The sequence below is a fragment of the Colias eurytheme genome, chromosome 20, assembly GCF_061535395.1.
Source record: "Colias eurytheme isolate Ceu_HAF_F1 chromosome 20, ilColEury1 Martin Lab GWU primary, whole genome shotgun sequence".
Lineage (NCBI taxonomy): Eukaryota > Metazoa > Arthropoda > Insecta > Lepidoptera > Pieridae > Colias > Colias eurytheme.
This window is the reverse complement of record NC_142999.1, coordinates 5451333-5468837: the sequence shown is the minus strand read 5'-3', so window position 1 is coordinate 5468837 and position 17505 is coordinate 5451333. Positions and strand designations below refer to the sequence as shown.

General features: G+C 33.5%; 1 protein-coding gene across 1 annotated transcript; it reads right to left on the bottom strand.

The window, feature by feature from the left end:
• Positions 1-11786: 11786 nt before the first annotated feature.
• LOC149899671 (uncharacterized) lies at positions 11787-17223 on the bottom strand. Its single transcript, XM_090113838.1, has 4 exons — positions 17031-17223; positions 16703-16866; positions 13320-13430; positions 11787-12975 (listed from the first exon to the last, which is right to left on the bottom strand). Exons 2-4 carry the CDS (start codon positions 16803-16805, stop codon positions 12365-12367), a joined length of 825 nt encoding a protein of 274 aa, XP_089969964.1. The 5' UTR covers positions 16806-16866; positions 17031-17223; the 3' UTR covers positions 11787-12364.
• Between the last annotated feature and the right edge of the window lie 282 nt (positions 17224-17505).

Genomic DNA, 17505 nt, shown 5'->3' with positions numbered 1-17505 from the left:
CCACAAATCTATAGAAATAAGTTCTACCTTACCTCTTGTCTATGGATCTTTCACCTCACTAGCAAGGGCGCGTCCCTTTATCCGCTTCCGCCTCTGACGCGCCGCCATCTTCCAAGCGCATAGCATCTTCATCAGCAAGCAGTAAAACTCAACGCTGTGTGTTTTATTCGACACATAATACATGTTTTGTTTTTATGCAAAACATCAATATTATGTGTCTTTCTAAAACACACAGCGTTGGATGAAGATGTGTTTGATATCTGCTGGTGAAGAAAGAGTTACAAACGCTATGTTGAAATATAACTCATCTATTGACACTGTAATACTTAAAGTGCTGTATTACAAGTAAAATTTTTTCTTTTTAATGCTAAATGAAAATGCTGTAGGTATTGTTAAATAAAGCTATATTATAGAAATTTCAAAATACAATAATAAAGGGCTATTGCCCACAAAAAAAAGAAAATGAACATCTTTCCTTGCTTAAAACCTAAACTAACAAACTCTCTTAAATTGTTATCTTTGGGTAACATTTCAACTTAATATACATTAATGTCATGACACTGACTAAAATCTGGACTATATAATATGCCTAGTGCTTCTATATAATATCTTAACCAGTCTTGGTTTATTGTGCAACAGTAATAGAAATGAAATAAAGAAATATAAATTAACTATTATTCTCCAAGGAACATAAAAGAGATCAATCCCAGTCAAATCTTAATAATAAAGCCTCTAAGGCTTGATATCTTTATAAACAAGCTCTGCTTATTAAAAAGTTAAAATAATATAATAAAGGAAGAGATACAAAACAATCACCATTGGCAAAATTGTGCCCTAGGTATTAATACTAAATATCACACTGATTATAATACTAGATTACTTTATTAGATGGGTGTAAAGTTATCAAAAAGTAAAACCGACTCATTGTCTCTGGCTAGCTTTACCGGTCGGCAGTAGAATTTTTTAAAAGTCAGCATACTCTTCCAATTGCCCCTCTGAAGGATCTCCTCAATGGGTCGGTCCTCCAACCAACCTCTTGACGCAACCGCTGACCGGATACTGCCAGGAGGGGCTGCTATGCCTACTGACTTTAATATTGACCTTATCCAACCTGAGATCAGAGTACGAGTAGCAGGTTTAACTTGACCCTTTATTGATAAAAATAAATTGTCTATTTCTGTGCCCGAACGCCTATTTTCTGAGATCTGAATTAGCCTTTCTACGTGGGTTACCGGGCATATAGAAATCTCTGGGTGCCTTGACAAACACCACCCTGACTGTTGGTGTGTTGCTGTATCTGTCTTGGACCCAAACTCAGGCCAGAATATAATTTTATTTTCCTGTCTGACAAAGCAGTCCTTAGAGATCTTAAGAAGAGTAAGATCATGGATTCTTCTGCCCGATGCTAATAATAGGATTAAGGCTGTTCGCCTTGATATCTCAAACAGGGTTGAATTACCCTCTGTTGATTTAAGCCAGTTAATCAGGGTCTCTATGTCCCAGATTGATTCTTTTCTTTGTCTTGGTTTTGCTATAGCAATAGCTCTTAGGACTTGCTGTACAAAGAAATTGGCGGTGATTCTCTCCTCTGATGCACCATAGAAGGTTGATATCGCTGACTTATGCAGTAGAATTGTACTGTAAGCCAGATTGTGCTCTAAATGTAGGCTTGCTAAGAATTGAGCAACGTCATTACCGGAAGGTGCCTTGAGGTCCTTGTTATTTGATCTGCACCAGGCCAACCACCTCCGAATTGGAGGGCCATAAGTTGCTAGTGTGGAGGGACGCCAACTAGCCACCAGCAAATCCTTTTCTTTTGTATTCCAGTGGGCTATTTGTTTCTCCCACCCCCAATCTCCCAAGCTAGCAGTCTCAGGTCCTCTACCTGTGGGGGAGGCAAAGCCGTCGATAGATCTATGAGGCAACTCCGTAGGTTCGGTATGACGAATGGTGGACTGAGTGCTCTCGACCTCAGGTCCGGAAGCCAATAACACTGAGCCCACTGGGGGGCTATTACAATGTACCTGCCCTGTGCATTGTTGAGGTGAGCTAGTACCTGTGGGATTAGACTGGGTGGAGGAAATACCCAGGCCAGGTGCCAGCTCCACTGCTGCCTGAAGGCGTCGCAGAACTCTGCGCAGGAATCTGCTGCATCTAAGCTTACATACCTTGGTACTACTGCGCTTCTTTGAGAAGCGAACAGGTCGATGTCTGGTACTCCCCATTTCCGAAATAACACCTCTGTGGCATGAGGTAGAAGATGCCACTCTGGTAGGGGTTGACCTCTCGAAAGGCGATCCGCTATCCCATTGAGGAGGCCTGGGAGGTAGGATGCCGACAGAGTTAACTCTAACTTCTCCGCCAGACAAAGCACCTCGGATGTTAGTAATAAGAGGGCTAATGACCTTGTCCCTCCTTCGTTCCTTATGTGGGCGACCAGAGTCCGATTGTCGGACTGGATTAATATGTGGGCCCCTCTTAGTGTACTTTGGAGTCTTTTTATTGCAGCGAACACAGCATATAGTTCTTTGACATTCGAGTGCCAAGCTCTCTGCTTGCCTGCCCATCTCCCTGACAGGTAACGGCTGTTCAGCTGTGCACCCCAGCCCGCATCCGCTGCGTCTGTGGTAAGGAAGTGTGTCACCTGTTTCCTTATAAAGGATCTGCCGTTCTTGCCTATGTTTCTTCTCCACCACATGAGGTCCTGTGTCGCAAGGGGAGGAAAGGCTCTCCTCTCTCTGGGTCTGCTCCGCGCAAAACCTCTGAGAAATATCTGTAGCTGGCGACTGTGGAGTCTGCCGCCTCTCAGCGTTAAGTTTGCAAAATTCATCATGCCTAAGACCACTTGTAAGTCTCTTTGAGTGCAGGACATTTTTGATTCCATTGCTGCCACTGTATGTCTTATTTTTAAAACCTTCTTGTTTGGTAAAGACACAGACATCTGTCTCGTGTCCCACATAAGGCCCAAATATTCGAGTCTCTGCACTGGGTCTAGGATTGACTTTTCGAAATTGATGTGCCAACCAAGTTTCTTTAAGATGCCTACGGTCTCCGAGACCTGGGAGGTTAATTTGGCTCGGCTCTGGTGGACCAATAGGTAATCGTCCAGGTACACTAGAATGCGAATGCCCCGAGCCCTCAGGGTCTCCGCGACCCAATTTGATATGGCTGCAAAAGTCCGGGGGGCAGAACATAGGCCAAAAGGGAGGGCCGTTAATTGTAGAATTTCCCCATTGTAAATTATTCTTAAAAACCTGCGGTGAGAATTTGCTATGGGCAAATGAAAATAAGCTTGATGGAGGTCTATCTTCACAAGCCAGTCCTGGCATTGTAAGAACTCCATTACGGTAACTGGTGAAATTAACTGGAAATGCCTGGCCGACACGTAGGTGTTTAGGTGCCTCAGATCGAAGATGGGCCTTGCTGAGCCGTCTGCTTTCTTTACCAGAAACATTTTTGAGTGAAAGCCGGCGTCTATCTTTCTGGGCCTCTCTAGGGCCCCTATTTTCTTTAACAGGTCTACCATCTCTGTCATGGCGGGGGACACCCTCGTAGAACATCTCTCCAAGACTAGCCTGCTGGGCAGACACATGGGAGGTTTCTTGGTAAATGGAATTCGAGAGTTGGTAATGTTTTTTAAAATGAAATGGTTGGCCCCTAAGTGAACCCAATTCTCTATATGTTTCTTTAAACACCCCGCCCTGAACAATTCCGAATTGTCATTTCTGCACCACTGGGTTGGTGCGGACGCCGCCACGAAAGGGCCGGCTCTTCTTTACCTTGGCAACCTGCCTCCTGTCCCCTCTTTGAGGCTGGTTCCTGGACACTGGGCGGAGAGACTGTCTACCGTGTTGAGGAGCAGCTCTCTGTTGTTGCCTTCTCTCTCTGGCATACATGGGAGTGTTCAACCACTGTTGGGTTCCGCCCAGAGAAGCTATGATAGGTTGTAGGGCTTCTCTGCTAAATAAATATTCCTTACTCGGAGGAACATTATGAAGTATAGAGCGTAGGTTGACATTTCCTAGCTCTTTTAAGATACGTTCTCGTCTTACCTCAATGCACTCAGACCTCTTGCCACAAATTAGCTGCATGGTCATCTCTGACCTTTTATAGGATGGAGAATCAGGACCAAACAATAAGGTTATCTTTTCAAACAGGTTACCTGGGTTTAAATTATACTTATTCTCCTGTGCCCAATTTACAATGTCCTGTAAGCCCTCTTTAAGCAAGCGACGCTGTTCTAAGATATTATTTGATAAACCTGCTAATAGTAACTCAGTCGACATTAAAAAATCTTTGTTCTTATTGAGGTGGCAAAATTCCTCATTCACCTTAAGGGCTGTGAAGCCTGGGGAAGCTAAGCAAGAGTTAAGCACTTTTTTATACCTTATCCCCTTCCAAGTAGGACGGTCAAAGTGCTGGAGACGCTCTAACTCCAGTAGGAGCTCCTTGTTGGCCAGAGGGACGACCACCGCAGCGTCACACTCGGTATCCAGATCGCCTAACGTCAACTCACCAGACTGACTTAACCCTGCCCTTGACGCAGTAGCCGCCGTGCCTGGGTATGATAGAAAACCTGTTGACGTAGCGACGTCACTAGGTACCTCTTGCATCTTACTTAATTCACATAAATATTGTGGTAATTGTGACATGTATTGCGAGATGTATCCCACCTGTTGCATGAGGGACTCTATGCGTGGGTCGGAGCAAGTATCAGTTTGATTGTACTTACGGAACTTTTCCTTTCTTGCCTTTTTCCTGCGAGGAGACGAGCTGTCGCTCCTCTCGTCCTCCGAGGACGAGGAAGTCGACTCACCACTGCACTTTGGATGCCGGTTTTCATCCGAAACACCGGTCTTTGAATTGTCCTCAGACAACGTGCTTTTTTCCTTATGGGAAAGCATTTCGAACTTAAACACAAAAATAACACCGTAAAACAACACTGTGTGTTATTACAACTGAATTCACAGTAAATTTAAACACAAAAAACAAGAGATTTAAAAGAAATATCAAGATTTGATATCTAAGCGATGTTGACGCTTCGGAATTCACAAACGCTATGCGCTTGGAAGATGGCGGCGCGTCAGAGGCGGAAGCGGATAAAGGGACGCGCCCTTGCTAGTGAGGTGAAAGATCCATAGACAAGAGGTAAGGTAGAACTTATTTCTATAGATTTGTGGGATTCATAGACAGCTTTCTTCATCCAACGCTGTGTGTTTTAGAAAGACACATAATATATCTCAATTTCATAAAACTGTAATTAAAGGTTTATTCAGGTTTTTTAAACTACTTAAAGACCTTATATTAATGAAAATAGCGTGATAACTTACTTTACTTAAACTAAATTCTAGTTTATTATGTGTATTCCAAGGTATAAGTGATGTTTTAAAATAGGTACCTACCTATGAAGTAAAATATAAAAAATTAAATGGGATGAACTTTGACATTAAAATGGATATAAAGGAACTAATATTCTCAAATGTAAATGAAATAAATAAAATGCAAGAGTTTAATTTATTTTTCCATGATAAGAATGTATTAAATGCAACGAGAATAATAAAGCATATTATAAAAATGCATCAACGTCATGAACACCACCGATGTTCATTCCTGTAACTTTATAAAGTAGGTCAATTAAGAAAACGTGAAGAAATAAATTTCATTATACAATTTTCAACCTTATTAGTTCACTTGATCCGCCGTTATACCATTTCCAGGACACACAGAGCTACTTACCAACCTTGTTATTGAATACTTAATGCTCACGAAAAAAAAGTTTAACCGTGGTCGAAGGATAGTGAGAAAAAAAATACATTAATTAGGAATGACCAATGACAATCGAAGAAATCCAATATGCAACTTTCACTGATTAAAGAGGATTCATAATAAAATTTCGATAGATCTGAATCTGAAGGAAATTAAAATTATCGTAAATTCTCTACTTATGTCTTCGTAGTAAAATCCAAGAGAAAAGAAAGAACTTAATGTATAAATACTTAATATACTTATATAAACGTTGTTAGCAGCGAATGGCGAGTGGACACCGATTTGTAGGTCAACAGCATCAAAATTATTAAGGGTGCAGTATTTAAAACGCCATTTCAAAGAAAAACATCTATTTTATTTGCTTGTTCGCCTATATAAATAACACCAAACAAAAATAATAATACAATATTGCTCTTTGATGGGCATTATGGCTCCTTTACGTATCTGTTACTTCTAAAGAGCTGAAATATAAGGAAGCTGTTTTACTAATTGGCCCGTTATTACCGTCAAATGCTCAATTAAACGACAATATTATTCCCGTCAAGTGTACCTGCAGGCGTAGACAGAGATGCAGCTTATTAAAACACAAACAATCTGCTAATTATAATTGAATACTAAGTCAGCTGGAATACAAGGTGTATTCCAGCTGACTGACCCTGATACAATTGAAAAATTCTAGATTGCTATAAGAAAATTCCAATTCCGATAAACACAAGAGAGAAACCGTTTTTAAACCACCAATTGAAACAGTGGTGATGTGTTCAATGTGGAAATAAACTGAAAAGTGAAAACTCTATTTAGATTTTTGCAAGCTCATCTAGTCGATTTTCCAGCGTAAATAAATTCATACTTAAATAACATTAAAAATGCATGACGCATCTATCCATTTTCATTAAAAAGTATCACTATTATATTTCAGTAAACATTAACCAACACGTTGTCCATTACGTAGTAATAAAGGACAGAAAGAAAATGTAAAACCGCGGATAGTTAATGTCCGGATGTATGAGATGAGAGCTCATTTGTAAGATAATAAACCCCTTTCAGTACTTAGTTTTAGGACCTTCCGTTTAAGGGTTGGTAAAACCCGCATAAATAACATATTTGTAGGGTTATAAATATTTAACTAAGTTAAAAGTAATGTCTTGTACCTTACATTACCTACTTACATTTCTTCGTGTATATAACTACGTATAATAAATATAATATACACAGAATATAAGTACAGTTAGTTAAGTTTCCAACACTTTTTGGAAGTCAAAACATTTGAACTTTATATAAGAATAAAGACAAGGTACATTAATTCAAATAGAGGGATCAAACGATATCGAATACCTAAGATTAACCCTACTGGAATAAAAAATAAATCCCAACAGCACTTCGTACACTAGTGTCTAAGCATAGTTTTTGCTCTTTTACGACTATTCCATTACCGCACAGCATCAGTTCGTTTACGAGGGTATTATTACATCAGTCAGTTTCATCTGCAGACGCCGAGGGGCACAAAACCCTGTCTACAACTTGTAGCGGTTTTATTGTAGGGTTGATGTGAACAAACACCCGCTTCGCCGCAGCCTAAAAATACATTTTACGTTACAAACGTCGCTTTCTTAATACAATAATGTACAAATTATTTCATAATATACTACAAAGGATAAAATGTTGATACACATTTCTTTCGAGTCCATTTGTTTATTTAAGGTTTTAGGGGGTAAAGGAGATGTCCAAAAAATGACCCAGAATCGACAGGAATGAAATGTGTACCAATGGATTGGTAATTAAATATAATATAATATAGCAAAAGCAGTAATCCTGAAATCGTTATAGTATAGGAGCTAGGAGCAAAATAAAATAAGTAAGAAATTCGTTTAAAAAATCAAAAAATAAGTTTACGTCATGTTGTAGCTTAATATGACGTTATAATAATGTTGTATCACTTGTGTTATACATGATAATTATCATCAACACATTTTAAAAGCAACAGCAACATAATAACATCATGTTCAATCACAACATAACTGACTAAAGATTCCGTTATTAGTAGTTTTTATTTTGGTTCAAGATACTACAATTGCTATAGTACTGTGTGTATTATTGGTGCCTAATTCTGTGGCTAAGGATTGGAAATAAAAAATAATAATAGGTATAGTATAGGAGTTAAAAGACAATAGAACTGAATAAAAAATCGTTTGAAAATTATTATGATGTGGATGAGATTATCGTTGTTATTATAATTTTAATTTTTAATTGATTAATTGCTTTTGCTGGTACATTCATGTGTAACACAATTTGTTGTAGATTCGAATGTAGTTGTTATTATAGATAGGTAGATTATAATATCATTAAAACTTAATAAAATTAGACCTAATTATAAAAATAAATGAATAACAACGATATTCTAACACACAACATAACGAGTTTTTATTATTTTCAAACGATTTTTCACTTTGTTTTTTGGCTCTTAGCTCCTATACTATACAGATTTTTTTTTCAATCTTTAGCCATAGAATTACCAATAATACATAATATAATACTATAACAATCGTAGTATCTATAAAATAAAAGAACAAAACTACAAAATCTAGAGTTTTTGTTATGTTGTGCTTTAACGTTTTTGTTTCGTTTCTTGTAAAAATGATATTTATTAAGTGTAACACAAGTGATAAAACATTATAACATCGTCATATTAAGCCACAACATAACGGAAACTTATGTATATTATGTTTTTTAAGGAATTTCTTAGTTATTTTATTTTGCTCCTAGCTCCTATACTATAACGATTTCGGAGTTGCCCCCTTGGTAATATTATATTATACTTCAATGCGAATCCATTGGTATACGTTTCATTCCTGTCGATTCTGGGTTTTTGGTTCATAGATTTTTGGACATGTCCTTACACATTATTGAGCCTATAATTAGATACTTACTATTTTTTAAAATACTTTTACTTTACTTAAAAACTTTACGATTATATGTATTTAAAAGAGAGCAAAGAAAATGAATATTTTCAATCTTTAGTCTTTACTATACATATTATTTTAACTATTGGGTTATAAAACCTTAGTTTGCCTTTCTTATAATTAACATGAACAAAGCACACAATAAAACTAATTGGAAACAGTTGACTAACAAATATTACATTCTGAAATTTGTTTTTGTTAATTATTACTTTTGAGTTTTCTCAGCAACCAACTAATAAAGCAGTCATGAACAATCCCTAGACTTTTAAATTTTACAAATATTTATATTTACTAAGTTTATCTTACTGCGTATATTTATTATTTACCTTTAAAATGAAGGTTTGAAAATTGAATAAAACTTGTTATGTTATAAATTATCACCAAAATAAATTAATTTACTAAAGCTTTTACTAAAAGTAATTGACTTTTAATAAAACGTTATTTGAATTTCCTTTGATGTATAAGATAGCATTTTATTATGAACCTTTATTCGTTTGTGTTACTTCTACAAAGATGATACTAAAACGTTATTAGTTTTTAATAATATGTAGTGTCTTTTTTGTTTGAAAATGAAAATGCACACATATATTATAAAACTTAATTTAATCAATTATAACATGTTAACATATTGGTCTCCGAAGCTATAGTGGAAAACAAAAAGCTCGTATAGGCTTCAACAATCAATAATTGAGGCACACTTAACCCATTTCCTATAAGGAAAGAGTTGTAAATAACAGCTTTTGAATATATTTGTTGTAACGATTAGATTTTCCAAAAGCACTGTTGGATAAACATTTTTTTATATATAATCATATCAATTTTATAGCAAAGGGAAACCGTACAAATGTCTTTGTGATAAGTGTTGCTTTTTTATAACCCAGCTGTTACTTTTCACCCAAAAATATTATGAATAATTGCAAATCATCAAAAACCTTTGATATCCAGGGTCTTCATATTTTACCTCCTACATTTTTTCCTCCTCGTCGTATCATTATGGTTTTTCTTATCGTTTGCCATTACTACATCGTTATACAATATAAAGATCGCAATAAACAGGTATGCTATTTATATATATCTATTAACATAGTACCTACTAACCAAAATACCGTTTTCGAAACTATACCTTCATTTACGAGAGTAACTTGGAATTTCAATCCACGGACTAAATTAAATTCTACTTTTGGCATAAATGTTCGTCGAAAATGTATGTGAGTGAATCTGTTAAAATCCTCAACATTTCCCGCGTTCACTTACTCTATAAAATCTTGCGATAGCGGTATTCAGACAAAATCTCCTTCCCTCTTTATATAATTAAATACCTCTCATAATACAATCCACATTGAAGCAGTTCTATGATACAACGCTACAGATTTAATACTTGCAAAAATATATGAAATGAGAACTTAGTAATTTATCACAACTTAAATTTAATTTATATTTTAAAGAGCTTTAAGTTATATGAGATCTTAGGTATCTCGCCTCGTTTTGTAAATGGAATAATTATTTTTATGTTCACTGTATCTATTATCATAAAGCTGCAGAATATTTTATAATAACCCAATAAAAATATGAAGGTTTAGTTTGATGTCAACGTCTCATTTTGTATCAGTATGAATATTGTAACGCATTAAATTTTCAGGTTAAGAGATTGAGCCTATTTTGATTAAATTTGAATGAAGCTGGAATACCGATTCGAGTCCCTTCATACAAAATGAACATCGTTTTTAATCATGGAGTTTAAAATTACTTCTCTTTGATATACGCGCCAGGGTGATTGTCAAAGAGGAAGGTCGGAAAAATTGTCACCATTTCTCTCAAGTAAACAATTAAAGCAAACTTTAATAATTAAAAATTTCGGTGTGCATTGTTGTGAAAAAGTATAATTAAACAACTTGCTAAAAATGAGCAAATCCTTTACTTTTACGTTATTTTAGAGTAAATTGTTTATTGAAATAAATAGTGCTTTATTTCTTTACACTCATATTTAAGCACAGGCGATTATTCCGTAACTATTACAGATATGATAATGAGTAAAATGACAATAATAACTTTTTAAAAATAAAACGAGAAATATCCAAGAAATTAACATCAAACACTAATATATATTTAGTAGGTTTGAAATATGACTATTCCAAACATTCAATATGAAAAGCAAAACGAGTAAGTTGATAAAGGATATCTTTGAAATATTTATTGAGTTGGAATTTTATAGATTGTCGAGTCACACACTATGAAGAACAATAGGTATGGAAAGCTTTGAGTATTAAAAAAGCAGTCGAGGGCACTCCCGCCTTACTGAGATAGCTCAGCCACTTGAACGGGCTTTGATCGCTTCTCACGACTGTATATTGCTTATTTATTTAGTATATTTGATACCAATATCTTTAATTAGAGAAGAGTCTACATTGAGAACTGAACAAAAATAAAATAAATTTAACGAATACGTTGCGGAAAGAAATAAAGACATTATTGATAACACAAACTGAAATATCTGCATAAAGATAAATGAAAAATAACATCCAATCCAACTTTTATAATATTTATAATTTTGTTTTATTTTGTGATGATTGAAATGCATAAGTATTATATATAATTAATAGTACAAAAAGGACAGCATTAATAAAAGACTCATATAATTTTAATATTTATATTTGTATAAATTACATTATGGGTTTTAGGTATAATTATGACTGTTCAGAAAAGGACAGTATAATTGACAAACTCTACAACGGAGTATAATAACAGCTTGAGTTCAGTGCATTCCGAAGTAATTATATTTATTTTTATAAATGTACAATTTTTATACAAATAAATGACTAGTATTCTACTACTCATTTGAAATTTTCTTTCATTTGCGAAACGACACGTATTGAGCGATTTTTTAAGTAAGTATAATAAACTACAAATTACAGATCATCTTTGATGTTAGATCGGTACAATATCTAAGTTTTTGATTATTTTTTACAACAACATAGGTAGTAGAAATCAATCAGGTTGTTTTATTGTATTGGGCAATTGGACTTATGCAAAAAAACGATAAACCTAATAATAACAATAGAGCGATTAAATTGAACTTATATACAAATTATTCTTTGAATATTAAGAATCATGATTATTCTATATTAACCGTATATCTAATTTATTAATTATACTTACATATATTTTACTCCTAAAACTATTTTATAAAGTGTTTGGCACTAATATAATATGAGTAAATAGTCTACATTTTTTTAAGTATAAACGAATAACTATTCAATCATTCAGTTATTTATTTTTATAATCATATTATAATATTATAAATAATATACCAATGTTTCATTTTATATTTAAATTCCTCGCAAAAGTGTGGAGCGGTTTAAGTGTCACGCTCATAGCTCTCAGGAGAAAAGTTAAATTTTCGCGAAGGTCTACAGTGAATAACTTGGCTCGTAAAATTCGTATTACCTACCTTTGTAAAATGCTTTTAACTTATTGCAATAAACATTTTTCTCTGCATACGTGTATCACTTGCGTTCATTGGACATTTTAAATAATTCTAAAGTAAATAATGAAAATACACGAATATAATTTATTTGTTCCCTTACGCAGGTCAACAATACCGATAAATTCTCTGGATGCTTTACTCTTAGAGTATTAAATTACAATTTGGAGTGCAGACAAAGTGAGGTTATAAAGAGGAAGCTATTGAATATGAGAGTTTGTGCACTGTTACCATTAGCTGGGAGGTATGAGCTGGGTGCGGCCGGCGCGGCGTGCTCGTTAGCCTTGGACTCATCGACAGACGTTCCGCTTCCTTCACTTTCATCTTCATCATCATCTGGAGGAACTGTGGCTTCGTGCTTTAAAGCCTCAGCTCTGGGAAGTAATTCTACCGAAAAATTGCCTTTCAATATTTCAGGGCCTACTGAAGAGTTTTTATTGGATGCCAATTTTGAAACTACTACGGGTGTAGAAATCGTTGTAGGGATCGGTGTTGTTAAAGTAGTGTTTGCAGTAAGCTTTTCATAAAGTGCTTCGTTACTAACGTTGGAGAATGTTGAGAGTTTTAAAAATGTTTCTGTCAATTTGGCACTGCTGTTTGCCCGAAAGTTCGTTGAAAAATTGAGTAGTTCGTTCCGTAGCCGTTGATTGTAGGGCGCATTGCAGAGATTGTCATCGCATATGCAGGTCAACTGAAATTGTTCTGCTTTGTGTTCTAAAATACAGGTGGACTCTTGTGCGCTCCCACAAGAGAGAGACGTTGTGAAGTCTGCAACAATAATATAATATTAATTAATATAGTATTTCAATTAATACAATAAGTTTTAATCGAACACTACTAATTCCAGTACCTATTGAATTATCACTTTAAGTTTAATTTGATCAAGTAGGATATTAATTATATCCTACTTGAAAAGCATTTTCAAATCAACCCATCATGTTCAAAACGAAAATTTATATTATCTAACTGAACTTTTAAACGTTTACTGTAGGTATGCTTTGTATACGAAGAAGCTGAATTATTTAACAGAAACGACAATTTGCATTGCACTATATGTTGTGTTCTAAATAATAGGTTTGAAGTATTGTAAATAATATTATATCAATACTCACTAGGTGCTGTAGCAATAGTGACACAGTGTGGCTGATCCGGCAAACATTGGACAGTTTGCAGCTGGTCGCAATTTGTAGAGTTGCATTGATGACAGTGACGGCTCTCAACATCTGAATATATAGTTAACAAATAGTATTAGTTATCTGAATGTAGTAGTCATTAATAGGATCGAAGCAAAAGCGATGTTTCCATTCGAATGGACCGCACCCTCTCAATGGTTGGTGTACCTACTCTAGAATATTAGGAAGCCCATATTCCCAACGTAACCATCCGATTAAAAATGCTAATTTTATTAAGGAAAATGTAATTTTGTTTGTTTTTTCTATAAAAAAAAGAGAATACATAGGTACATCCGAGTCCCAAATATATTCTCTTGGTATTTTTAACAAAGATATGTATAAGTATGTATTTGAAATTAATATTCTATTTAAATTTGCTAAAGCGTTATATTTCTACGATCATGATTTATTTCCTTAGACGATCATTATTTATATAAAATGGATATTAGTCAAGTATTTCGCGGAAATACGAAGAAATTTTAAGGTCTATGAATTATTTATGGCGTCCTTTTAAATAATTTAGAATAATAATTAAGAATGATTCGTTGGGCTCAGGTTTTCATTATTCATAGATTAATTTAGTAAATGCGAATGATAAGCTCTTGAAACGAAGTTTAGGTATTACGAAATTAACTAAGTTTTTAAAGAAAACAATAATTTACCCCCTGATAACATAATTACCGTAGATAATAATTATAGCTATACCTTGAATGATCATAAGATCATATGATAATTAATAATAATTAAATTTAAAATTATAAAGCAAGAACTCATCAATAATTTCAGTAAAAGAACAACAAACAATTACACAAGCGAGCAAGTACAGGATATAAATTACATATTGCACCGTTAAGCGGACTTTTTAGTTGTTTAATCTGCACGTACCACCTATTTTTATTTTCTTCGAGCTCAACCCTAAACTGGAGGAACGTGTTTGGACTACAGTCAAGCTATTTTCGACTCATATTTAGACACTGTTTGCGGAAAACGTTTTATTAAAATGTAAATCTTCCAAATATTACGAGAATAGACAAGTTACACTTTAAAGACGTTTAAGGTTTACATATACATGTTTTTAAATATACACAGTACATTCTAAACATTCTACTTTGAATAAATAAAATAAATAAACATAAATGTGGAATATGAAACAGACAGGAAAGCAAACGAGTCTCTTGGGAGGAAGATTACAAAAGCTCGGAGTGTTCACGCATAGTTACGTTAAAGAATGAACAAACAATTTCTCATATTGACTTTGAAACACGATGTTACATGTTACGCAATATGTATAATGTATATCCAATGGGATTTTATAAAATTATACCCAGAAATACAGAAAAGTTATTAATTCAGAATCTTTTGATTTGATTGAATTTCGTCGTTTATTTGCATTACATATTTGTATTTTCAAGTTTTGATTAGAAAAATAAGTATACTTAAGTTATTATAACAGGCAACCGTTATCAGGCAACCGTTATCGAAATTTAATTATGTTAAAAATATTTTTATTTTATTTCCTATGTAAGATAGTGGTTATAAATGCTTTTGATAAAATTAATTTATTTTATATCTATTTTCATCTTCTCAACAAGCCATAAAAAATGCAATCATCATTTATATATACCCCGATGCGTACCCTTACATTTGAATTTAGACCTAAACTTTTTATATCTTAAAATCAACATAACAATCTCTTTTTGTTGTCTGGAACCTTTGAATTATTAAACCGAAATAAATTATTCCGTCTCTTCAATCTTTACTCCAACGCTTTGAATAATTGGGGAATTTTTATTGAATATTTTAAGCTTACGACTAATAGTCGTTAGCAATTTTCAGAATTAATTCCATAGTAAATGTACTTTTGGAAAAAAGTTATGACGACATTGTGTTATTTGCAAGTTGTTTTTTTTTTCAAAATGGATAGTCAACAACTTATATTATCATCGTTACACCTATACCTGCTTTGTTTTAAGCAATTATAGTATTTCAAAGATAAAATAGAACACTGAAATTATATACCTACACAAATTTAAGTCTCATAAACGTAAAATAAATATCTTCTACTTTACAGTTAGTAGTTAGGGCGTTGTGGTTGCATTAAAATAATATAGCCACTTAAAGTAAGTTAACTAATTAAGAGTTCTAATGCCTTAACATCAATTTAGGACGATCCTAACCCACAGAGGGGTTGTATAAGTTACCTGAAACGTAGTTTCGAACCTCGTAACGTAACTTGTAGATCTACCATTATCCAGATATTGAGAACAGTAATAGTACAAAGGAGAGGACATGATTATGTTGCAAAGACTCATAAAGGGGAATGCCTTCCAATGATTTTAATTTGCGTAATTTTTATTAATCATTTCAAAAAGGAAATAAACAAAAAATCATCCGAATTTTAATTCGGTGATTTTTTGTAATAAAGATCGTGAAAATTTACACCATAAATGGTAATTATGGTGTAAAAAAGAAAGCGATACGAACTAATATTGTAATAAATCGAAAAAAACACGCATTCAACATCAAATAAATATTATTAATACAAAATCAAAATCTCTTGAATTACAAGATCCTACTACCGATTGTCGAGTGTCAAACTATGGACTTAAGTTGAGGCGACCGTATCCATTATAAAAGGTAAAATCAGCAAAACTTTATGGAAAAAATATGACTTATAAAATTTATTGACCTATATTTTTTTACCTTATGAGGTTAACTGTAATATAGCTTTTTAATACTTAATGCACATAAAGCTGTAGCATAAAAAATTTATGATGCTAGACACGGCGAATTATAATAGAATAATGCATATATAATAGGTACAGATGCAGATTATATATCTCTTCCACAATTTCCTAAATCGAAAATAAGGATATAATTTTTGTGCTGTTTAAAAACGGGTTTGAAAATGACCAAGTGCGGTGTGAAACTAGAGTATCTATATATTAATTATTAGTAAATACTTTTTCGTTTTTGCTACGCCAGTATTAGATTTTCTGTCCTTTGTCTTGTTATTTAGCTACCTATACGCTGATATTAATATGTATTTTTAAACTTCTATTATTATCAAGATAAGTATTTAATAAAAAGTATCCCCTACAGAGAGTTTATTATATAAGTAAGGTAAAAACGGAGAATATCGTCATAATTGTCGCTAATATACTAATTAAATTCTCTATTAATAAATAAGAATATCTTGTAATTATCTCAACAAACTTGAAGTTTGAATATCAATTCATGAACTTTAAACAATACAGACATCTCTGCTAAGGTTAAAAACCTTATTGTGGACAGTTATTTAATTTAACTATAATAATTATTACCTGCATGTGGCAAAGCTCCAGTCCTCGTGTCAACAATTAGAAGAATCAGAATACTCAAGAACCACATCGATGAATACATTGTCATTATATCGTTCAATATCATCAATTCATCAAACTATGTTTAACGATCAATAGTATCAATATATTTTTATTAAGATGAAGGACTGAAATAAATACGAAGTTTTATTAATATAAATTGAATGTATAAAATAACGTCTTATAAATTAATATCCTTATATGATTTTACAGGCAATGTATGTTTACATTTTTGCAATAAAAATAAAACCGATTAAATTTTTATCAAATTAATTTTGATGCATAGACTTACATACGATACACTTTATAATTAACTTAAATAATTAATCTATGTGTGTAGATTGAACTTTGACACATTAATAATTTAGCAACAATCTCACTTAACTACAGTCTTGAAGTTAATAATTAATAAACTCGCTGAATTTGTCCACGTGTTGGCAATTCTGCTACGAAGCAGCGTAGCGCTTGCGGCTACGTCGCGTAGACGACTGCCGTAGCCCCGAGAGGCGGTATGTAGGTACTATATCGAATGACAGCAAGAGCTTTTGGTAATTCTATTCATTACTATTTAAATTTTAAAATCAAAATAATTGTGGTTTGCTGATAAAAATATCAAACCACAAACATTTGATAATAAAAATGTTATCAAATTATTAATATTTAATTAATATTTTCACACGTTTCTTCTTTTTGTTTAATTATTGCATACTCAATTAAATAAAAATATATTATAATCATGTAGCCTTGTGTCAATTTTACAAGTCCAA